The sequence below is a fragment of the Pipra filicauda genome, unplaced genomic scaffold, assembly GCF_003945595.2.
Source record: "Pipra filicauda isolate LSUMZ 115617 unplaced genomic scaffold, ASM394559v2 scaffold30_size5312502_pilon, whole genome shotgun sequence".
NCBI lineage: Eukaryota > Metazoa > Chordata > Aves > Passeriformes > Pipridae > Pipra > Pipra filicauda.
In genome coordinates this window covers 1272905-1298078 of record NW_024104432.1, presented here as the reverse complement: position 1 = coordinate 1298078, position 25174 = coordinate 1272905, and the positions used below count along the sequence as shown (strand labels likewise).

The window sequence follows — 25174 nt, the reverse complement described above, 5'->3', positions numbered from 1 at the left end:
TAATATAAAGCAGATTAAACTCCTGTGTAGACATTAACATGCATTAATTCATCTTCCCTTCCTTGAATGTCCTTCTACAGCATGCCCTTCAGGATGATTTTAGGAAGTGATCGAGCTCTTCAAGCTTTATTAAATCTATAACTGATTTGAGTATCTGAAATTCAGTAGTTCGAAATAACTACCGCACTTCATTGAAAAGGTTAATAGAGTTTGCAAACAAATAACCATCCTTCGAAAACATCAGCAGCAGAAAATAATGGGCTAATGATGAATATGCATACGCACAGGCTTAGAACATAATGGCCCAAATTATTTTTGACTATTTATTGGCAAGCTATCATGTCAAAGCAATATAATAATGGAATATAATCACAGAGAGGTTGAGATTGGAAGAGACCCATGGAGGTCATATGGTCCATCCCCACTGTTCTAACAGAACCATCTAGAGCCAGTTACCCAGGACCGTGCCCAGATGGCAATGTCATATCTTTGCAACTTGTCTTTTATGAGATGTGCCTCTGAACCCAGGGACCACGGGTGGATCCTCCCCCACCTGGTGCACCCTGTGAATCTGTGCCTTCATAACCATAGAAACAAGAAAGCTAAATTGTTTCGAAATAAGTTTTTTCCCCTTAAATCTGGGTTTGGGGTGTGTTATGTAATTGTGGCAGTATGTGGGCTTCAGTAGCAGCTGCAGTGCTAATAAGGTTTAAAATAGAGCATTTCTCATGTATGCAGCCTTTTTCAGGCTTTCATAGGATCACAAGATAGTTGAACCTGGGAGGGACCTAAACAGGTCTCTGGTCCAACCTCCTGCTCACAACAGAGTTAGCACTGACACCAGACTGGGTGACTGTCAGTCAGCCCACTGCTCAGGGCTTCTTCCAGTCAAGGCTTAAAAACTCTGAAGAAGTAAACTGCACAGCCTCTCTGGGAAACCTGTGCTACTACCTGACTGTCCCCATGGTGAAAAAACTTCTCCTCACAAGACTGATCATCTTGTGATCATACTTGCTGTCCCTTGTCTACCTGCCCTGCAGCACCGTGAAGAGCCCAGCTCTGTTTCCTTCATGATCTTCCCACAGGCACTGGGGGCTGCGGTTAGTTCCCCCTGGAGGTATCTCTACATCAAGTGGAACAAGCCCAGCTCTCCCAGCCTCTTCTCACAGGGTTTGTTGTCCAGTCCTACCATATCCACTGAAATACATCCTGTTTGTCAAAGTCTGTCTTCTGTTGCTGCAGCTCAAAACTAGATGCAATAGCTAAATAAGGGATTTCTTGGCTTACTGTCAGTTCTGTACTTTGTGCAGCATCAGTGCTGTGCAACAGTTGATCTTGGAAGAGCTGGTGAACCTCAGGTTAGGTTCTTAAACACCCTTTCTGCTGAAGTGGAAGCTTTGATTTCCTTAATTATAATTCTTAGGGACCTGACATGAATGCTGTCAGGATGTCAAGTTTGTCAGGATAACCAACCAATCTGTTTGGAGCGGCTGGTTGCAGAGGCAAAACTAAGCCAGGGTGTAATGACTCCCTGGATCCTCAGCATCCATTATATCAGGGTGAGCTGTACTCCCTTCTCATGTTTCCCCAAAGCATTTGTAGGAACTATACGGCTTTTTTTTTTAAGGGGACAAAGAGTTTTTTATAAGTCCTCTTCTGAGAACTCTGGAGTTGACTTATTCTGTGCTTCCAGTTCTGGTGCTTTGTGCGTGAGTTGTTTTGTTGGCTAAGACTAAAAACACAATTTAACATTTACCAGGATAAATGTTTGTAGTGTGATTGCTACTTTTGCTTTAAAGGTTTCCTTAGGCAATGGGAATTTAGGATGAGGAAGTACTTTCTGTCTGGGTGGTGACAGCATTGAAACAAACTTTGCTCCAGACTCTTATTTTCAGACTTCTTCTTTTGCCAGGATGTTTGTCCAGGTATGCCTGTACTTCTACTGCAAATGCTTGTGGCGCTGCCTGAAGTTCGTGGTCAGGAAACTAACAGGTCAATGTGAATTGCAAAGGATCTGTTACAATACCAAACCTGGAGCTGCCAGAACTATGAAAATAGGTAACTGCAAATATTTAGTTCTGCATGCCTTTGTAGCTTTCTGCACGTGCTAAAAATAGTATGACATTATCATAAATAAACTGTTAAATGGGTCCAATGTAAATTTAGCTTTTCTGACATGGTGCTTTCAAATACTGTTCTCTTACAGAGGCATCACTGAAAGGTTCAAAAAGTAAGGTAAGTGAAAGATCTCATCATTCACCTTTTCTATTGTGTTGTTGGATTGTTCAGTTCGCTGTTTGCTCTCCCCAAAAAATCACTTTAAGATTTCATATGATTTTACATTAAAACAATTTTCAACTGAAGACGGTCTTGTGGCTGCAATAGCAGGTGATCTTGCAAAGTCGGGTAGAGTGTCCTACGCTCCAGGGACAGGCAAACTGTAGCAATGATGGAATCAAGGGGAAAACAGGCCATGGTGGAGATGATGAGAATGATGTTTTGTAATTTGGGGTTTCTTGGCTTGATTCCTCATCCTGTCTTAGAATATCTGTAATCCGCAGTCAGTCACTTACACACTTACAAAAAAGATCAGGATTGAGTTTTTTGTCTGAAAAGCAACTTTCACAACCGGAAGAGCAATTTTACCAACTTTATTCTTTTCTTTTAAATACATTAATGGAGAAAAACCTCTGTCACTTCATCCTTTCACTGTGCCACTGGTTGTGCTAACCCAAGTTCTTCTCTAAGGCATTTGTGTATATGTTAAATAGCATCATTCAGGCTTTAAATTCTCTGTCATGAAAATGAGTGATGTTGAAAAGTTTACTTCAGCATTAACAAAAATGATGTCATGTAGCTCTTAGTTCAGCATAGTGCTTCCAAATATATTTCTAGTACAAAAAGAAAGGCAGAATCCTATTTAAAAGCTTGCATTTAAGCAACTGTGTAGTTTACAAACGAAGCATCAGAAAATTCAGATGACATGTTGGTTTTTGAATACTGAACTTCCAAGAGCATCTCTACAAAGTGCAATGACAAGTGAAATGAAAAATGTTCTTACTGTAACATGTTGGGAGAGGGAATGTCAGATGAAGGCTAGCAATTCTGGTGGAATTAGGTGGATGGTCTGAAGCTCCTTCTTGATCTGCACTGAGGCCTTTGATCACCTTCACTGACAGCTGCCACAGAAATGCGATACGCTACAAGGGCATGGCAAAGCAACTCAAGTTTTTACAGGGAGAGTGTTTTGAAACTAGTCAGTAGGGTTGAATAGACTGGAAAGATGTGCATATATATTGAGTTGGGTCTTCTGGACTCCTAATCTGGAAGCTTTTATGTATCACATTTGCCATTGTTAAATTCTATTGAGTAATAGCTTTTATAAGAATTAATATGTGTTTAAAACCTCTTTTTAGCGACTGCAAACATCAGTAAATGTTCACCCTGATGCTATTGAAAAAACAATAGATGACATCATGGAGCTGAAAAGGATTAATCCAGATATAAATCCACAGTAAGTTTCCTTACAAAATAAATGGGAAATATTGATATCTTCAGTGCCTAGGTCTGTGGAGAGCTGGTTTTCCATAGTTATTGTGGCACATGATTTGAAGATGAATTCTGTCTCTCAGCATACAATTCCAACTTCAGTTCTGCTGTCAAAAAAATTATGGAAAAATGAACGATCTTTTATGGTGACTGTAATAAGCAAGTTCTATCTAGCTGCTTCCTGAATCACACTGTCTTAGTATATTGTTGATGCATGGACTTATGGGGGTCACTTCTCCAGGGATACAATTCCACCAAAGCAGGGAGTCCTGGCAAGGACAGTGATGGCTTCTCAGCAAGGCTATATGTGGCCTTTTGAACGAGGAAGAAATCATCCTGTTGTAACTGATACAAACAGTATACTGGTTAACATTTTAAAACTGCCTTTAATTTTCGAAACACAAGTTTTAATGATACAACATAACTGATATTGGTAAGAAGAGATTAACAACCAACCATTACATTTACAAGTGTGTATTTCAAGAGTAAGCAATAACACTTTTGTGGCTGCCTTACTTCACAGCCCCAACTTAAGGCACAAGGTGCCTAAGTCAGGAATCAGCAGGAGAAGTGTTGAAAGCTGTATTATTCAGGCAATCAGTCCGAGGTTCACTCCTCTTCCCAAGCTTGAAGTAGATATACATAATACAAAATGAGCATCCATACATTGATAGCTACCTTTCATTAAGTGATCAGCAACATAAACAAGGTCTTGCTGCAACAACAAAACCCAAAAGATAAGTTGGTAAAATATCTCCTTAAAACAGTGAGGAATGGGGGTCTGAAAAGTGCAAGGTGATGCCAGCTACATAGAAACATGCCCTGCCACTAAATTGCTCCTTATATTAAAGTAATCATAGTTCTGCTAAACTTTGGACATCTGCACTGAAGTTTTACGTGTGAGCCATCTATTTTATACTGAAGTTTTCTGGAAAAATTTCATCAAAAGCAGGTCAGCTGTTTCTCTAGACATGATTAAGGAAAATCCAATGCCTTGTCTTCTCTTAAACAATTAAAACCTGCATCCAAACTGTCTTGTTCAGAAGCTCTCGCCTTGCCTTGCATAGTAGACTTGAAATCTCCCAGGGTAAGGACAAGGGGGCATGTGTCATACTCTATGTGTTTCTGCAAATCTGTATGCAGTCATTTTTGTTAATGTAGCATCTTTGCAGAGCTGAAGTAGCTCCCCGGGGGTGCTTGCACTGAGCTTTTCTTGAAGGCTGTGGGCTGCCGTGACCTGAAGAGGAGGAGGCAGGACACAGTAATTTTCCTTTGTCAATGCCTCTGAGATAAGCGCTTATATTTAGTGGTAGGAGCAAGTAGGTTGAATAACCAGGCGGTGACATGTGCGGTCTACACTAACTATGGAAGTAGACATAGAATCATAGAAAGTTTTGGGTTGGAAGGGAACATATCATCTAGTTCCCATTCCCCTGCTCCACTTTTGGACTTGCTTCCATCTGGTGGAGCACCTGAAGATGAGTACAGTGGGGATGGATGCCCAGGTACTTTGCTCTAAGAACTGCCACAGCCGGTAGAAGGATGACAGCGAGGAAGCATGGGACATCAGCAACTCACCAGCATTCCTGTGCTTGGCAAGCAGGAGAACAAAACCTTAATAAGAAGGAGAGTGGGGAAATTAATTCCACCCCCAAACCTCCACCCAAATAACATTGCATGGAGCTTTTGACTGTCTTTAGATAAAGTGGAAACATGGCTTACTTTGAATATGATCTGCAATGTGTATCTTAAATATATATATATATATAAAAAATATAAAATTGTGTGTATATATATATATATATATAAAATTGCTCTGCTTTGCCACATCCTGTGGTTTGCTTCTTTAAACTACTCTGAGGCTATAGAGTAGCTAAAAACATTATGGCTGTGGTTTAGTGAAACACTACAGGATTTCACATGCAGTCTGTCTGGCATTTCAGCTTTTTTTGAAGTGCAGTCTTTCTGTAAAATTGAAGGCTAGAGCAAGTGAAGCATGTTAAAAAAAAAAAAAAGGACAAAGCCCCCCAAAATAAACAGATAAACAGCAAAGGAGGGAAAATGCTGCAAAAGTTTTTCTTAAAGGGTTATAGCCTCAAATAGCATACAATTGCAGGACTAGAAATGGCCTGATGCTGACATCTCTGTTTCTGTAGATTAACCATGGAATCATTTAGATTGGAAAAGACCTTTAAAATCCTTAACTGAGCACTGCCAAGTGCACCACTAATCCATGCCCCTAAGTGCCATATCTACATGTCTTTTAAATACCTCCAGGAATGGTGACTCCACCACTTCCTTGGGAAGCCTGCTCCAGGGCTTAATAACCCTTTTGGTGAAGAAATTTTTCCTGATATCCAATCTAATCCTCTCCTGGGGCAACTTGAGGCCATTTTATCTTGTTCTGTTACTTGTTACTTGGGAGAAGAGACTGATGCCCACCTGGCTGCAACCTCCTTTCAGGTAATTGTAGAGAGCAATGAAGTCTCCCCTGAGCCTCCTTTTCTGTGGGCTGAACACCTCCAACTCCCTCAGCTGCTCCTCGTTAGACTTATGCTCCAGCCCCTTCCCCAGCTTTGTTGCCCTTCCCTGGGCATGCTCCAGCACCTCAGTGTCTTTCTTGTATGAGGGGCCCAGTGCTTTACCTTGTTAAACCTCATACAATTGGCCTTGGTCCATCAATCCAGCCTGTCCAGATCCCTCTGCAGAGCCTTCCTACTCTGCAGCAAATCAACACTCCCACCCAGCTTGGTGTCATCTGCAAGCTGACTGAGGATACACTTGATCTCCTTGTCCAGATCATTGGTAAAGAAAGTTATTAAACAGAACTGACCTTAAAACTGAGCCATGGGGAACATCACTAGTGCCCAGCCCCCAGATAGATGTAACTCCAGTCACCACCACTCTCTGGGCCATCCAGTCAATTTTTTACCCAGCAAACAGTGCACCCGCCCAAGCCATGACCAACCAGTTTCTCCAGGAAAATTCTGTGTAAAGCCATGTTAAAGACCTTACTAAAGTCCAGGCAGACAATATCCACAGCCTTTCCCTCATCCACTGAGCAGTTTACTTTGCCATAGAAGAAGATCAGTTTAGATAAGCAGGACCTACCTCGAAAGATAAGCAGTGAAAATCCTTCTGCTCAGAAAATTTAACAGTATTATGGAATAAACAATATGTTTCAGTGTATCAGACAAGACAGATGAGGAACATGTACAGCTTAGTATCAGTGCAACCTGTGTGCCACAGAGGAATGAGGGTGCAGACTTAGCTATGCCCTCCAAATTCGTACTAGATGTTCTGATAATTTCAGACTTTATTAAATATTAAAGAATTTATTCCCATATAGAAGTAAAAATTTCTATGAGCATGGCAGTTGTGTACTGCATAACTTGCATTTCATATTATAAAATCTTAACGTAAACTGAATAAGCTGCTGCTTGGTGCAGTATTTTGTTGGGATTTGGGTTTTTTGGGGGATGTTTTTTCATGTGTTTTGGTTTTGGGTTTTTTGGTGATGCATCAGGAAATGTAAAAGGAAGCACAAAATCTGCATTATAATGAAAAGAGCCATTGTGATAATTCTCAACATGAGACCAAAAAAATCCCTGCCTGGCGGCAGATCTCTGAAACTCTATTACTTCGGGGTTTTGGCTTCTTTATGCTAGTTTTGTGGCATGGAAGCAAAATGAATATTTTTAGCTTTTTGCTGACTTTCCTCTCCCCCTCACCCCTTTTCAAATTCACATCTCTGATCTCAGGGCATTGTTTGAGAAGCTGTCGCTTGAATGAGGAGAAAGATTAAGTAATGTGCTTGTTGTAGACATTCGATGCTGCTGTGTATAGTTGTAATGGGATCTCAATGTGAAAATCACCGTTCAGTTTTTTAAAAAATCCCAAATTTTATCATCTAAGAAAGGCACTAAATATGACTATACATTTCACAAGGCCTTGTTTAATGTAATATTGATTTCTTGGAAATTTTCCCATTGCAATTAAAGTGTTAGACTATCAATTCATGGATGTAAATGCTACTCATTAATTAAATGGATATGTACATGGTAACTCTGTTTCATAGCTACACATGATTGAGTTGGATTATGTTGTTCCCCCCCCTCAGATTGGGAGTATCTCTTCAGGCATGCCTGCTGCAGATTGTGGGGTACAGAAATCTTATTGCAGAGGTCGAAAAACTGCGCAGAGAGCCGTATGATTCAGAGAATCCGCAACATGAAGAAATGCTTCTGAAGGTGAGTGCTTAAGAGATACTTAGAGGGCATCCTTTGTTCATGTTAGCTCCAAACAGCCTGGTTTATAAACCTCTTTAAAACATTGAGAGGTATTGTCACCTTCCTCCATCGTGTACTTGTTTTAAGACAAAACTATACAGCATTATAATCAGGTCTGGGTATAACACCTGCCAAGCAAGCAGCTCACTCCCTGGTTGATGAATGGATTTTCCTTGGCTGGACTATATGTGGGCATTGGATACGTAGTTCTTATAGTGCAGAGCTGTTATCTGCAGTGAGCTCTGGAAAAATAGCCCTAAGTCCTACTTCAGTACAGCTTTCTTCAATGTAAGAAGGGTATTTTTCTTTGTTAACCAGAGTAAAAATTTTTTCTTCAGTTCCTTTTATCTTTGAAGACAATAGCTATATATCCCAATGGCAAACATCTAGATTTTTATTGTGTGGAATGGAAGGATTAACATTTGTAGTTACCAAATATGTTTTGAAATGAAAACAAAGTGAAACTGTTCTTTGGAAAATACAGGTAGAGTTATGAAAACCATACCAATTGGGTTTTACTTCCTTCATGCTTTCAGGAAAGCCTCACACTGGAGCAAATGATAAAAGCATTTTTTTATCTTGACACGCCATAAGCAGAGGAAGAGCTAGTGAGTTCCTGTATTAGAAAGCAATTGAGGAAAGAATAAAGGGTCTGGAAAATAGTCTAATAGCAAGCCCTGGTATTTCTTCCCATCCTGTTTCTGACCCTATTCCACACTTCAGAGAAATGATAAGAAACATAGAATAAGTGATAGTGAGCTTATTATCTGAAAGCAAAATGCCTTCTTAGAGAATTTTCGGAATTCTTATAAAAACATACCACCTGTTTGGTTGTTGTTTTTTTTCACGTATTTGAAACAAAAATATTGAAAACTTAAATACCACTGCATCCAAACCGTGCTCTATCTTGCAGTGCAGTGCTTTACACAAATTACAGTGAGAGCTTTTGGAAATTTTACCGTAGTTACTCAGCCTTCCAGATACTTCCAAAAATCCCAGTAGGCATATTATATAGGCACTGTCGGATGCAAATAACTGTTTCTAAAAAATGCCTCACATGGTCAGAGTTTGTGTAGGTGTCTGGAAAGCTGCTGTCTTTAAGGTTGACCCCCCTGAGAGGTGGGAGTCTCACCAAGGAGTTGTTAAAATCCAGAGCTGCCCTGAAGGAGGGCTCTAACCATCAAGTAGGCTTAGGCAGATGGACTCCTCCTGTTCAAGTCCAGCCCCAGTGCAGCCAAATGCCCGAATTTCTGGGGGTAGAGTGAGTTTTAACTAAAAGGACACACAGATTTACCCATTGAGGAGGCCTGTGCCTTGGAGGTGAGCCTACATTGTTGGTCCCTGAAAATAACGCTGCCAGTTAGTGAGTGCCTTTGACTCCAAGAAAGCAGTCCTAAATACACTGGGAGAGAGCAAGAAGTGGGGTCTGAGGATGGGATCATAGGTGAGAAAGACCAAGGAGCTGGCTGTGATCTCTTTCCAAGCCACTCAGCCTGTGAGGGCAAGGTCCTGAGAATCATGACAGCAGTGATGTGTAGTCATGTAAATGCTTTAAAAACATAACTGCTTGAGCGTAAAAGCAGAATGGAAACAGTATTTGTCTGTGCAGCTTATGCAACATTATGCAAACTCATACTGTTGAAAAAAGTAACAGTTTCACCTGAGTATTAGCACTTGTTTACAGCAGGTGTTTTGCTTTTGCAAATGTCAAATGGAAATATGTCCAAGGGTTTAATTCATTTTCCAACCCACACTGTGGAAGAATAGGCCAGTTGCTTTTCATTCCTTCTATGCACTCTGCCAAGTGATCTCTGCAATGGGTAATTCAAGTTCCTAATGACTATCATTTATTCATGTTTACCAGGAGGGCACTTTATGAATGAGAGAGAGATTAACTTAATGTGATTGAACTAATGATTAATACTGTATTTACTGTTGATGGATGAAAGATAGCAAATATGGTTTAAGCAATGATGCTTTACACAGTCATTGCAAAGTGAAATCATTAAAGTTTTAACATTCCTAGGACACTTAATTTTAAATTCAGCTAGGATTGCTAAAATTAAAACAAATTTCTGTTTTTACTGGGGAAATGTGCATACAGCTCTTTCCCTTGGGTAGGCTTTGTCTAAGTGCATTTGTTGAGGCCCTACTCACCAACTCATGATTGGTTATTAGTTCACTTTCTTAATTCTAAATACTGATTTCTTAATATACTTTGGAAAGTATATTAAGTTTGAGATATGGCACATGAGGTTTGTATTTGTCAGACGTCAATTTAGGCTGCTTTTAGGTACCCAGCAACATAGTATTTAGGCACTAAAGTCGCTGGACCAGTGCAACTAAGTGGATTTATTCCAGCTGGCAATCTGGCTTCTTGAATCACTTTCACCTTTTTTTTAATGTGAGATCAATGAATGATTCTTCCCTTAGTTAAATATGATGGTGGCACATGCTATTCTTGTATGGATTTTATTTTTTTTTGTGTGTTCTCTGATTTGCTTTTCAGCACCGTTGTAGCTAAGTCAGCATTCTTGTAACCTTTCCAGAGACTTGCAAAAGATGCCAGAGAAGAGATTGCTGTAGAGCCTCAGGGACTTGAGGGCTGATTGCCTGCTGCTCTGTCAGTGATTTACAACCAAATCCAGCCCATTCCTGTCTCTGTGCTTAGGGAGGCAGACACTACATTGATGAACAAAGCGTGAGCAAAACAAGTCTGTGTGTGAGATGTTACAGCAGCTGTCGATAAGGTTGGAAGGGCCTTGTAGGGCTGAAACATCTGCAATACTTCAGAGCTGTTTGGGATTTCCCCCCACACATGCACACACAGAAGAATTTATTTGATTTTGTGTTCCAGTTTCTGGGATAGCAATGCAGTGACATTACATCAGAACTTAGTTTAAAAAGAAAAAAAAAGCCATACTAATGTGTGGAAGTTTAATTATGTTTTACTTGTAATCTTCCTAGTTGTGGAAATGCTTGAAGCCCAATTCACCACTGAAAGCTCGGATTTCAAAGCAATGGTGTGAAATTGGTTTCCAAGGTGACGATCCTAAAACAGACTTTAGAGGGATGGGTCTCCTGGGCTTATATAACTTGGTGTAAGTACGTTCCTCTGTGTATGGGTTTGTGTGTGTCTGAAGTCATGAAAAGCAGCATTACTTGCAGATTTTAGCAAGTCTGTGGGAATAACTTATAAAAGTGGCAGGGACTTCATATTAAAGAAATGAAAGAATTTATTTGCTTGCCTAATTTTTGGAGAGTTTCTCTCTTCAAAGAATTCTCCTCTCTTTCAGTATTCCTCATTCAACCTGGTAATACCACTTGCTAAGCCCTTTTTTTAGTTTCTCTGTGACACAGTGAGTTAGCACTCTCTTCCCACGAGAAGGAAACTGTAAAGCATATTTTCACCAGTATCTAGATCTCCTTCAACAAAATGCCCTGGAAGTATGTGGGTGGGAGGGTTATGTTACTGCTCAGCCACCTTCTTTGGGAATTTCATGTTGAATCCTTAAGCAAAACACTTAAAATGCAACCACTGATGGCAGACTTCTGTGGTTTGACTACTACTTCAATTTCTGTTGATACTCAGAATGAAGCATTGAGCGTACATCACTTCTTCCTTCCAACTCAGGAACACCAGGTGTTAGTACCATAACTGTGCTTGGTAATTTGGGAATTGACTAATGTCTGTTATTTTCTCCAGCCGTTGTATTTACTGCAGGTAGTTATGTAATTCAGAAACATTTGATAAAATAACCTTTCCCTATGAGAGGAAAAAGAAATATTTTCTGCTTTTACAGATTGAAGGACATAAATCGTCCGCTGTCCGTATGTTCTTTTCTAGCAAAGCTTACTCAAGGATCTGGACTCTTGACTCCAGCTTTGAACTTCCATGGGAAATTAATCCCTACTGTGTTTTTAACTTCTTAATCTTCCGTGATGACTCTTATCTTGCATAATGAATCTGCCAGATCAAGAAGCCTGAACTGCTTTCTCTTGAGCTCAGCACCTGACATGCTCTAGCAATAAGCAACTGATTTTCTGTAGGGTAGAGAGGGCACTCTGGTAATGCGCATTCACTAAACACAGGATTGCACTTGTAGTTTGAGGCTGCTTTAATCTTTTATTTTGAGGGTCTGAGTGGTAACTTAATGAGTTTAACATGTCACAGGCTCCTCATACTGTGTAACACATGCAGTGACCTTTAAAAGAGTGTGTATGAACAGCTCAGTATATCTCAAGATGGTTTTTTTTGTTGTGTTTCTTTAACAACTCACCCTAAATATCCTCTATATGTCTGCAGGTATTTCGCTGAATGGGACACTGAGATAGCTCAGCAAGTTCTCTCTGATTCTCTTCACCCTAAATACAGGTAATGCTTGAAATAATAACCTGAGAGAGCACTGTTCTGGCTCTGTCTGGGGAAGGGGGCTGGGTTTTCTTCTCTTTGTTGTGTGTATGCTTGGGTATTGCCACATGCTGTCTGTTTTCAAGTACTGATCCTGTAAACTGATCAAGTACAAGAGGCGAACTTGTATATTGAATCTTGGAAATAGTTAAATTTAGTGTTAAATGTTTTCACTTCTAATTTCAAGTGATTTTTGTATTTTTATTTACCTTTCTTTCAATTTGTTTGTGTTTTTTCACAATTAAAGAGAAGTCACTAAGAAGGAACTAAGGTATTTTTTTTTCTTTTCTCTAAGTTTTCTGAGACACTACATGTAAATAAACATCAAACCATACTACAATTTGGCATGTTATAAACTGAAAATCTTTGTTGCAACACCAAGAGATCCATATTCTTTTCTTCAAACTTGACTCAAACATAGCTGGTGGTGCAACACTGGGTACATATGAGCATGTTTATATATCAGAAATGAAGTTCACCTTGCTTGATGTAGCTGAAGTGACTGACTTGATAATCATAAGTAGTCTAGGCCAAAAATTTGTTAGCAGAGCTGAAAGGGCCCTTTATTTATAGTCATATACTCTGTCTACCTTGACTAATGATGATCCCAATCTGGCGAGTCCATTGTCTTGCTTGTTGAGAGATCAGGTACTTTCAGATGTCAAAAGCTGTGTTATTATGGGCAATTTGGGAATATGAGATTTACTCCATAATTATTGGAGGGGTCCGATACCTCTTATCCAGTTACATAGAAATCAGTTGCCTTAAAAGACATTTTTCTTCTGCCAGGAATGTTAGATATCCATACAACTGGTTCACATCTGAATCCTGTGAAGCTTTTGATCTCCTTAGGGGTTTTTTTGTGATTGAGTTTCCAAGGTAATTCTATGACAGAAAGCCCATGGAACATATTAGTATTCTTCATTTGCATGTTTGATTACCGAGGGCGGTCTTGGAGTGCTGTGTGAGTATGTGCAATTTCTATGCCTTGACAGAGCATTCAGCAGAAGGATAGATGCTGCTGGGGGTGCCCATGGTGATCTTCCTGATGCAGTTGCTTAGCAGCTGTGCTGTTTTCTGATAGGATCATGATCAATAAATTTTTTGTCTTAGTTGAACTGTATTGCTTACCCATATCCTGTGCGTGCCGCCCTTATTATTCATCTTTACCTAGGGTTTTCTAAGTGTTGTTATGCCACATCCTGCAAAGATGGTTAAGATTTTAGAGAATGAGTGAAGAATAAGGTGTTCTGTATGCTAAGCCATTTAAGAGGTGAAGTTTTGTCCTTGTGCATGCCACCTGATAACACTCAGGGTGAGGATGGATATGAACCTATTAGTATCTTAAATACTTAATGACAACAATTTTTATATACTATATTTACATGAAGCTCAGGGAATTGTTTTTAGTGTAATATATACTTATTGTAGTTCAGGTATAGTCCAAGAACTATGCTTTCACACATGGTTGTCGATAATATGGGATCTAAAGCTTGCAAACTCTGATTTACTTAACCAAGGCAAAACTGCCACAGCCATGTCAAGGTTGTAGCCCACTGGTTAGGGTCAGTTCCATGCCTGCTTTTAGCTGGTTATAAATGCAGGCAATGATTTCTGCTAAACTTCCTCTTTTGAATAGACTCAGACCTGGCTAGTGCAATATTGGCTGACTGGTTGGATCACACGGCTTTTAAAAATCATCGAACAGCTGAAATTTAGTCTAAAATCAATCTGTTCCCTAGCTAATTTTATTTTAAGGGAGGTTTCTTCTGTGTCCTTGAAAATCTCCACATTATTATGCCAAATAATAGAAAATGCTGTTCTTTATTTTTGGCCGTTGAGTGGTTTCTAATTTGGATAGTCATAAAAACTGACAGTCAGAGGAGTATTTTTCAGGCTTGCTGCCTCAGGTGAATCATGCCTCCAGTGATGAGTGTTGTGTATTTCTGAAAACACAAAAAAGCTAAAACCATCTTTGATTAGTTAAATGTAATTTCAACTTTTTGTATAGCTGAAACTTAACTGAAGTGGATCATCTTTGTGGTCAATATAGAAAAGAACTGGCTTTTACTGTGAGTGTTGACATAGGTACCTATTTTATAATGGTGAGACAAGTTTATGGGCAATGATACAAAGCCAGTTACCCATTTCAAGTCTGTTTATATCAATCCATGTGGTCAGAAGCAGTTAAACATGCTTGGCCATGTCAATGGAAGTAAAATACCATGTTCAAATGTTATAGTATCAAAGAAATTGAAAGAAAATATTTGTCAGTTTGTAATTCATGGCAATATCTGAGTTTTAATTACTTTTTTTTTCCTCAGCCAACTCAGCAAAGCTGAATGGGAGAAGAAAAAGTTTGATAAGGCAATTGGGTAAGTTTAAAGATCTTTTTAAAGTTGCAACAGACACAGCAGGTAACAATGATGCTGTATATTTGAGCAGAAAAAGGTGTTCCCTGGTTACATTTTAAAGGAAATTTCTGGGAGCATCTGTTATCTTAACCACACCTTGGTTTTGATCGAAGATTACAGGAGAAACAGTTTGTTACATTTAGAAAAAAATAACCCAAAAATTCTGTAGCAAGGAGAACCTTTCTCTGTATGCAATACGTGTAGTGCAGTGATGAATATCTGTTTAATTCTTCTTAATGCATAATGTAATCAAATGTCACTTCTTACTGTCAAAGCCAGGTTCTGAACTGCTTTTAGGAAAATACAATAGGGAAAAAATTGTAATGACTTTTTTTCTTCTTAAGAAGTGGGTTTGGTGCAGCTGCATTATATACGAGTATGGAACTGGATGTTCCTCCTGTGTGTATCTGAAGATCTGTAATATATCCTACTGTCCATATTTCACTTTTCTGTGAAACACGCCTCTAGGTCTCATGCTGCAGTTGACTTCTAGACTAGTGTTTATTATTTTTTCCTCTTGAAATATAACAAAGGTTGAAGAAAAGGAAAGTATTTTAGTTTACTTGATAGAGGCAGTTGAAAAAATACCCAGAACAGTCTACAGAAGACAGCTGTGTTTAGATGAGAAAAAAAAAAACTGTCACTGAATATCCAAATATGTTTTCTTTTATCACTAAATGTCAGTGTGAGACTTAATGTGTTTTCTTGGGAAATAATCACTGCCAGAAATGTCAAATTCTTTATGCACGAGTCTCACAAATTAACTTTCAGATTCTGGGTTCTGTTATGCCTAAATATACTTCACTTGATATCTCTTAGCAGGACAGGAGTTTGCTTCATGAGTTTGATTTTTCTTGGGTTCGTATCCAGTATGCTTTTACTTAGGTTTTTCTTGGGTTCGTATCCAGTATGCTTTTACTTAGGTTTTTGCCTGTTTTCTGGCCTGTGTATCTAGTTCACTTCTAGGAAGAAGTGTGAGGTGACTCAGATGGATCTTTTTCACAGGCTTTTTAGCCGTATGAATGTCTTTATAGGATGGATTGTTAAAACCTGATATTCCTAACTGTGGGTAATGAATTCCTGTGGAGCAGATAGTTTAAAGTAGCAAATGGTGGGTCACCCTGCAGCCACAGCCACTGTGTGGAGTCCTTGCCCTGTTGCAGAGGTGAGCACAGGAGCACAGGGACATCTGTGCTTGTTTTTATTTCGTAGGAACTAATCAGTGCTGTTCCACTGAAAAGGCTTGCACAGTGATGAATCTCCTGTTTTCACTGTGTTCATGTATTTCCCAAGGGAAACCTGCTGGTAGAATGTACGAGGCATCCAGGATAAATGTTTTTTTTGCTTTCCACCCCATACGCACCTTGGAAACTCACAAAGGAGAAAATTAATATACCTCAGTAACACACAAAATCTGCAATGTCAGGGTCATCAGTGTTTCTTACAGTGTGCTGAAAGAAGGTGAACTCTCTACAAATGTTGCTGCTTTTTCTTACAGCTACTCTTTTGCTATTGTGGGCATTAACATAACAGACCTGGCATACAACCTGCTTGTGAGTGGAGCTCTGAAGACCCATTTCTACAACATTGCTCCAGAAGCACCAACACTCACTCACTTTCAGCAGACATTCTGTAAGTGGGGGGCAGAAGGGATGGGGGGTCGGGAAATACAAAATTTGTACTCTGCTAACCCTTTTTGTACTAGACATAGTTTTAAAAAAAAATAATCTGCTGACACAACACAGAGACTGTAGTGCTAGTCTTGCTCTCCTGTCTTTAGGATGCTTGGATTCAGCTCTTAGTTGTGATAGATTCCACTACCAAACCAAGGGGTAAAATAAAACACAAAAACAAAATCCCAGACCAAACAAAAAAACACAAATCAAAAAACCGCATTAAGTGCCTGAACATGTGACCTTCCTGTTTTTTTAAATAAGAAGAAAGTAAAGGGACTTTAAGGACTTTCTGGAATTTGCTTCCCCATAAATCCAACTGTCTTACGATACTTCCATCTACATTCAGGTGTTACTCTCCACACTTCAGCAGAGTTGCTCCCCTGCTAAAATAATGCTTTCCCAGCTCTTTCCCCTGTATTTGATCATCCCTTTTACAGCAGAGGCCTACTGTGCACTTTGCACAGTGGGAGTAACACTATCTAAACTTAAAGTATTTGGCACTGTTTCCCACAGCATTTTCTTGGAGAAACTGGCTGTTCATGGCTTGGACAGGTGTTCTCTTTGCTGGCTATAAAACTGGCTGGATGGCCAGACCCAGATAGCTGGGGGCTGGTCACCAGTGGTATTCCCCAGGGCTCAGTACTGGGGCCAGTCCTGTTTAATAACTTCATTGATCATATGGACGAGGGGATCAAGTGCCCTCTCAGCAAGGTCTCAGACAACACCAAGTTGGGTGGGAGTGTTGATCTGCTGGAGGGCAGGAAGATTCTGAAGAGGGATCTGGGACAGGCTGGATCAATGTGTTGAGGCCAAAAGTTCAGCAGGGTGAAGTCCTGGTTCCCTCACTACGAGAAGGATAGTGAGTGTGTCTGGGGAAGGGCAGTGGAGCTGAGGAAGGGCCTGGAGCACAAATCTTATGAGGAACAGCTGAGGGAGCTGAAGTTGTTTAGCCTGGAGAAAAGGAGGCTCAGGATGGACCTCATCACTCTCTGTAGCTACCTGAAAGGAGGTTGTAGGTCGGGGTCAGTCTCTTCTCCCAAGTAACAAGTAACAGAACAAGAGGAAATGGCCTCAAGTTGCCCCAGGAAAGGTTTGGATTGAATATTAGGAAAAATTTCTTCACCAAAAGGATTATCAAGCTCTGAAACAGGCTTCCCAGGGAAGTACTGGAGTTGTCATTGCTGAAGGTTTTTAGAAGACATATAGATGTGGCACCACATGGCTTAGTGGTGAACTTGGAAGTGCTGGAGTAGCAGTTGGAATTGGTCTTAAAGGTCTTTTCCCATCCAAACAATGCTATGATTCTGTATCCTGTTCTTGATTTGCATTTCTTGCCATGTCTAAATCTCCCACCACTAAATCTGGGGGAAGAAGAGACACGTTTTAGTGCCTTTGCAGTGTCATGTTACCACCTACAAAAATTTGGCTGCAGGATGGACTGTTCTCTTGGTCAAGCCTGGGACTTTGCCCCACAACCAGTGTGTCTGCTGACCAGCATACTCAGTCCACTGGGATGACAGTGGAGGGAGTGCTGGTTTTGACAGTTCTTATCCATAAAGCACATGAATCTATGAGTTATGAAACTGGATTAAACTTCTGTGGTTTTGGTATAATGGGCCAGTGAAGGTGGTGGATGTTCATATACACCCCATCTGCCTTCCTAGGAAAGACTACAGGTTATCCCATGAAAAACTTGAGGTTATCAAATGGATTTTATTGTAGAGAAACACCAACATATAAACTTTCCTGGAGCAAGGACAATTTGTCCAGAGTTTGTCTGTTTGTGTCTGATAAACCCCTATTCTTATGCTCTTAAAGTTTCTCTCCTCTCCCTACTGCAGTCATCCTATGTTTCCTTCAAATTTCCTTCAATCCCAGATAACATTAGGCTTCATTAAATGTCTACGGGCTGCCTGACTGAACTGGAAAGTCAAAATTACATTGACCAGGCAGCAACCTAGGGGGACACAGTGGTTGTACTGCATGGACTTCCTAAGTGCTGAATCCACATGTCACCTCATCTGCACCCTTCTGCTCCCTCAGGCTGTGGGGACACACGTTAGAAGCTGAGAACTGCGCTTGGCTCACTGGTCTTGGCCTCTGTTTCCTTCTCTGACTGTAAAAGCAGTGCACAAAACTGCATTGCTCCATGGCACGCTTGGCATCCTCACTGCTGAAGTACAGGAGGTGCCTCTTGGAAATCCCCTAAATTTTGGAGGGGGAAGATCTAACAATATTCTTCATTTTTTGTAGTGGGGTGTTTTTTAAAAGGGGTTTTACTGGGCTTTTCTTTGAAAGTAACATCTCTGAGAATCAAACTGCCCATGGCTACCAGAATCTATGGAAGAGATTTGAAGATGTACCTAGAGTACCTTTTGAATGAAGTTTCTCAAATTGATGATGGAGTAAACAACATGTCTATCCAAATATATATTGAAATTGAAGTTAGAAGCATGTGTTTTAATTGTCATACAACAGAAAAAAACATGGATAAAAGCAATTAAGATTTTTTTTTACAGCAAATGTCCTCACTTTCTGCAGTACAGAAAACTGACTTGCACATTTTGCTGTGTTGGGGTGAACAATTACGCTCCTTCAATGGTGCATTTGTTGTGGAAGTTGGGATCAAGAAACTGGGTCTAGTTCATTGAAGCTCTAATGCTGGATGTAAAGCTTTTCCTGTCAGTGAAAGACTTTGAGGGCAAGGACAGCACAGAACTGAGAGGATAAAGGCCTTAATCGAAGCCCATATATTAAACCTCCTTTGGAATCACCTTTCTTCCTATAACAGGGATGTCTTGCCAAAGCTAGTGGTTCTGTGTATCACCTTATCATCCATCTTTTCACAACCACAGGCGTAAGTGTTAAACAACATTTTCAGCAAGGTCATGCACACACAAGGTAAAAACGTGCACGAGGAAGAAGTGTTAACACAAAAAACCATGATGGCAACTGTTACTTTACCTACGCTCTTTTTTTAGTGGAGAGTAAGCAATGTTCCTATGAGGTAATATCTGTGAGGCAGAACTTGAATATGAACAAAAGGCTGGTGGGGCAGCATCAGCAGCATCTTTCTCTGCTTTTATACTCACTAGTTTAATGTTTCAATTAGTGAATCCATATGTCAAGACAACTAGTGACTTCTTGTGTTTATGGTGAGAAGTTCTGACAGTGTGTAATATTCATCCAATTTTTTGTCCAAAATACGTTTAGTCTTGTCCCTGCCCTGTGTCCTGAAGTGTCAGACTTCAGTGACCAGGATTCCCTGTGCAGATCATAATTATTAATTGCAGGCTTCTTTCTAATTTTTTATATCATCTTTACATACTGTATTCATCTCTTCTCCCTTTTTATTATTTTATAGGCTACTTAATGCACGAATTCCACAAATTCTGGATTGATGAGGATCCACTGGACATAATGGAGTTCAATCGTGTCAGAGAGAAATTTTACAAGCGAATCTTGAAACAGCTCCAGAACCCAGAGATGGCTCTGTGCCCTCATTTTGCTGCATCAGAAAGTTTAATCAATATGTAGTTACTCACTTGATTTTCTTTGGAAACACTGTCTCACTCTTGTGTTAGACCACTGTTAGACCATCGCTAGCATACTGAATGACCATGGCAATTGTGTGCATGTTTTTGGCGCAGTATTCATCTATTTTTGTAACATGATCCCCTTATGCTTCTCTGGTTGGGGATTTTTCATTTTAAATGGGTGCTCATATTGCCTCATTATGCAGTGTTACCTTCTGAATTGATGTCCAGATATCAGAGTTTTTCTATTTTTTTAGACTTTCCTCATAATTCAGCATTGACAATTGAATTGTATTTCTCTAGCTGTGTTTTTGTATATGTGGAATAAGTAGCTGGATCTCGTATTGTGAAAGCTTTTTAGCTTCTCGATATGTTTTAAGGCTGGCATAACTACTGGCATTTCAAGCAAAATATATGTTTGGATCTCATCTAGAAGATAATATGTGTAATTTAATCTGATGCAGGCAAACACATTAAAGTCCAGTTTTCTCCATGCAGCCACTATATGCTTAATGCAAAATTAATGAGGCTTATGAGACACAAGTTTCAGTGAGAAGAGTTTGTGCAGAATTACAATCAGCTGCATGAATACCAAATGGTCTGGTGATGCTAATACATTCACAGTGAACTGCAAACACATTCACAACTACCAGATACTGGCAGGGGCCAAAAATTATAACATAAGGCTGTTCTCACCAACACCACCATGCTGAGGCATGGTCTAAATTCCTGCACATTCCTTTGAATATACAGAAGTTAGTATTTTGTATCACATGCTGGAAGGCAACGTGATTTGGTCACGTGGTGCTTGGTGAATTCAGGGGGTCAAAAATCTAAATCTTCTGTTTGAACTACTGAAAATGTTGCTTTTGTTGTCAATTCAGTTCCTAAGATCTGGGAGAAATAATTGATCAGAAGGTTTAGAGCAAAATCTCTCCTCTTGAGTTTCCCAGACTACTTATAAAAAATAATTTAAAATGGCAAGCTGCCTTTTTTCTAAAACCATAAGTGAGTAAAAGTGTTTGACACTAAGATTGTGTAGTATATTGAACAACATCTACCATGGCATTTCATACCCATGGTATTTTTTACCTTCTAAGCAATCAATTTTAGTATTATATGTTTGTGTAAATCACTTGCATATGGAGATTAAACTGAGTAGTGTCCAACTACTTGTGAATTATATCAATAAATTATACATCATTCTAAACTGAAGCAATGTGGGTTTTATTTTTGAGATATGCAGTAATACAGATGAAAGCTATTTTACTTTAATGGATTAGGTAAAATGGGAAGTAACAGCTCTGTGGTATTCCCAAGTCTGAAGTGTGATCTCAGCTTCCCTAGATCAGGTGCTTTATATATTTTAGTTACTGCTTGGGCCATGACTTTATAAGCAAAAAAAAATAAAGCAATAGGAATATTTAAACTTCTTGAGAAGCTGCTTATTGGATTTAAGCTCTCTCATTTCTTTGCTGGAATGTAAGATGGGGTTCAGGGCTTCTCTGCAGGGCTGGAAAATTGCGCTCATTGTGGAGTTAATCAGCAAAATTCTATGGGTATTGCAATAATTAGTCTTCTTCAATGAATTTGGAAATAGGGAGCATTTGCATATTTTGCATGAAAATACAAGGAATAAAACTCTGCACGTTTAACTTACTACCATTGATTTTGGAAAGTTGTTATTTATAGTCCTTAGGTCTCAAGGACTTTTTTATGTCACTCTTGAAGCCTCTAAAATAAGTTTCTAGTAACAGTTTTCATAGGCTCAAATCTTAGACTCTCACTTTCTTTCCTTGTCCCACTCTGACTGAAATACCTTCTGCAATTTGTTAGGTTACACTGGTTTATTTTTAATACTCAGCACTGGAGTTCATGGAGTTGAGGGAAGGGGAAGGAGGCACAAATATTCCTGCTACCTTCTTACTGGTGTCATCCTCTCAGTTATGCCTTGTCTCAAGGTGTCAACTTCAAATAAAATCAGAAAATGTTATCTGACTCCATGTCAGATTGTATCATTATAATCTAACTGGTTTGGGTGATAAATTTTCCTGTCTTTCAGGGCAATGGATTTAATGAAGCTAAGTGTGATTTTCCTTCTCCTGTGGAGCCCTTGCATGCGGGTGCCTTCAGATCTTACCATCCTGCCCTCTTGTGCTTCAGCTTTGTCCTAACATGCTTGTTCTCAAAATCCTTGCCAAACCTGCGGCAGAGAATGTCCCTGGTGAGTGCCTAACGCTGGCTGTGTGCTGCTGAGGGAGGATGTTTGTCTGACACTGCCTTCCCTCCTCCCCAGGAATGACCCCCATGATGCAAACGTAAGATTTTCTTTAAGAAATCAGAATTTACACTGTCACTGACACAAATCCAAACTGACCTGTCAAAAACTGGGTCCTGCTGTCCCTAGGGAGAAGAAAATGAAGAAACAGGGGGAAAAAAAGGTATATTTCAAGAAAGTAGAATCAGTATTTATACCCACTGCAGGGTGCAGAATTTGGTTTAATTAAGAATAAAGAAGATTTCTGTTGGGTCTTTTGAAAAGCCTTCCACAGCCTCATGGTTGTTGCACTTCACCAGATATCTCCTCTCCCACAGGTTCATGCCTGGCCATGTGCATCTTGGGAAGCAAGTGCTGCCTGCCCAGAATGTAAAGCAATATTATACCTTTCTTTTTTAACAGGTAATTTTTGTCAGGCAAAAAATTTACATTGGCAGTGCCATGCAACCCTGTGTAGTTTTAAAAAGCCAAAGCTGCTAATTTACTTTATAAAATACAAGACAGCATACTGAACCTATGCAGAATGTCTTGCCTTGGGTGGGGAGATGAAAATATGATTGATGAAAACATAATATGGGGAAGTAGTATGTGATCTAAAACGCAGAAATGATTACCTTAATCTGTTTAAACCCAGAAAAAAGGTCCATGTAGTGTTGGAGTTCTTTAATTCTGTGTGCAGAATTGTGTAAGGGTGGCCCGTATTTCTCTGTTACAGATTCAGCCACTTCTCATAGCACAGCACTTCCTTATCCCAGTTAATGTGTATTTAAATTGATACCAGGGCTCCTTTAACAACGTTGGTGGATACCAACTTGCCTTCAGTAACCTTGGTTCTCCACTAGCATCTGTGGAGCTGGAGCTGTGAGAGCCAAGAGGATCTATGCCTGGGGGTTTAACTACAGCCAGGAGGAGAGCAAGTGCTACTCCAGCTTCCGAAACTTTTTGGCTTGTAGCTTTTTTTTTCCTTTGAGGGAGGGAGAAATATTTTTGCTGTGATTTTAACTGTCTCTTTTTGAAGGTACTTCTGGTGCTGGTGGTATTTCTGTGTACTATTTTTAGAAGCAAACAAGGTCCATCTTATCTATGTGATTTGTCTTGGAGAATGATATCTCCAAGCTGTTTCCTGGAGCAGCACCAAAGCTGGGTTGAAAAATTTACTGTCGTGTACAGGGTAAAGGGGACTAATTTATGGTCGTTTTTAATGGAAGAGCAATCTTTAAAAGCACTTGTACCCACTGTGTGCCCTGTGGGGCACAGCCAAGTGGTGATAACTTAGCAGGCTGAAATACTTTGCTGCAAGCAGGGCATTTTCAGCATGCCTCCAGTTGAAATAAGTGCTGTTAGGTAGAGCAGGATGTATGTGAACGGAGTGCTCAGGTTCATGAACCCAGATCTGCTACTACTGACCCAAAGAATCATTGGCTTCCGTTATGTGAGATCATAATTTCCTCCTTAAATCCCTCCCTTCACAGACTGTGGTTAGCTTTTAATGTGTCGTTTTTGTCAGAATGTGACCAGAGGTTTTTGACTCTCCCACAGGGGTGATCAGCATTGCAGCTTTGTCCGCCAGTGGGGTATTGCAGGTTGTAGAATGAACTTGCCATAGTAGTCATTCCTGCCTAAGCTCTAGAGGAAACTTCAATCCGCAGCTCTGCCACTTGGATGAATCTGACTGAGATAGAAATCAGTTACAGCCTGAAATAGTAACTGGAGTGCAATTCTATAAATGTTAAGTCCATGCGTTTGACAAGTACTGTTGGGGAAACAGGGGAAACTCTGTATACAACGTGGGGAAATATGAAAATTCTGAATATATTTCCCTCTGTCCCCCAGTTGGCTCTTGACAAGCTTGGCATCATCAGCATATGAATATTTTGGCATCATAGGAAGAATCCTCTGGAATTATGATTTTCAGAGAATTGTTCTACTTTGAATCTTGTTAACCAACCTGATTTCCACCCCTCACTCCTCACTTGGAACTTGGTCCAATGCGAACTCGAATTTTGCACTAATGAATCCTCCAGGCTACACTGAGAAAAACAGTAGGGTTCCCCTCTGTACTCTTGCGTCTGCAGTACGGTGCAGCTAAAGATCACATGAATTATTAAAATAGATGTTTTGCAGAAAACAATCCTGAAACAGATAATAAAATGAATTATTCATTGTTTTCCTTAGTTTGCGGCAGTGCAGGTTTTCTATAAGACTTGCCAAAGATTAGACAGGACTCTTCATACAAGATCCTATAGGAATAGAACAGGACTGGCTTTGTGCTTTCCCCTATGAGCACTGCACATAGAAATCAGGTCATTACTTATTCTAGCAAAGAAAACTGTTCTTCTCTATATAGTACTATAATTAGAAAAGAGATTTAGCTCTAAAACCTCCAAGCAAGAATCGGGTACAGCAGCTTAGCTCAAAATGAGCTGTGAGGAAGGGCAGAGGGCTGGTGACTTCTGTTGCTGTGTTCTTAAGGCCTGGGCTCTGCTGTACTGGAGGACTGTAAAAACATGTAACCATAGGTGGTGTATTCTCCAAAGAGCTTACAGCCTAAAACAAGGGAGGTGAGCAGTATGAGGGATTGGAACTAGATGATCTTTGAGGTCCCTTCCAATCCAGGCCATTCTATGATTTTATAATCCCTGGTGGATACAACACGGCTGAGAAGAAAGTCTGTGATCCTCAGCAAAGGCTAGTTAGGAAGTATCAACAAGATGTAGACATAGCCTGGATGTAAAGCCTTGAACAGAGAGCAGGGGCAAAAGTCAAGCCCTTGTTCCTGGTCCATAGACAAGATGAGAGCATTCTCCAGAGCTGGAAAGTGCTTGTAGGCACATCAGGCTTAAGCTGGGGAGAGTTGTTAGGAAATGGTGAACAACCTGGGACTGTAATATGGATCAGGATAGATGAATCCAAAGGGCACAATGCAGAAGACCCACAGACGCAGTTTGCTGTCTCTCTTTAACAGGGGTATTTGTAATGCTGATTTGACTCTGGCTGGTCTCACATGTTCCTTTAAGATGT

At 40.0% G+C, this 25174-nt stretch overlaps 1 protein-coding gene across 2 annotated transcripts in view; it reads left to right on the top strand.

The window, feature by feature from the left end:
- ELMOD1 (ELMO domain containing 1) overlaps positions 1 to 21090 on the top strand; it is a 46317-nt gene extending 25227 nt beyond the window's left edge. For both annotated transcript variants that reach the window (XM_027712749.2, XM_039383457.1), the window contains 9 exons: positions 1913 to 2058; positions 2207 to 2235; positions 3417 to 3514; positions 7670 to 7799; positions 10806 to 10939; positions 12145 to 12213; positions 14574 to 14624; positions 16162 to 16295; positions 19704 to 21090. In XM_027712749.2, coding sequence (XP_027568550.1) covers positions 1913 to 2058; positions 2207 to 2235; positions 3417 to 3514; positions 7670 to 7799; positions 10806 to 10939; positions 12145 to 12213; positions 14574 to 14624; positions 16162 to 16295; positions 19704 to 19876 — 964 coding nt within the window. In that variant the 3' untranslated portion in view covers positions 19877 to 21090. The remainder of the gene's footprint in view (positions 1 to 1912; positions 2059 to 2206; positions 2236 to 3416; positions 3515 to 7669; positions 7800 to 10805; positions 10940 to 12144; positions 12214 to 14573; positions 14625 to 16161; positions 16296 to 19703) is intronic.
- The last annotated feature ends 4084 nt before the right edge of the window (positions 21091 to 25174 follow it).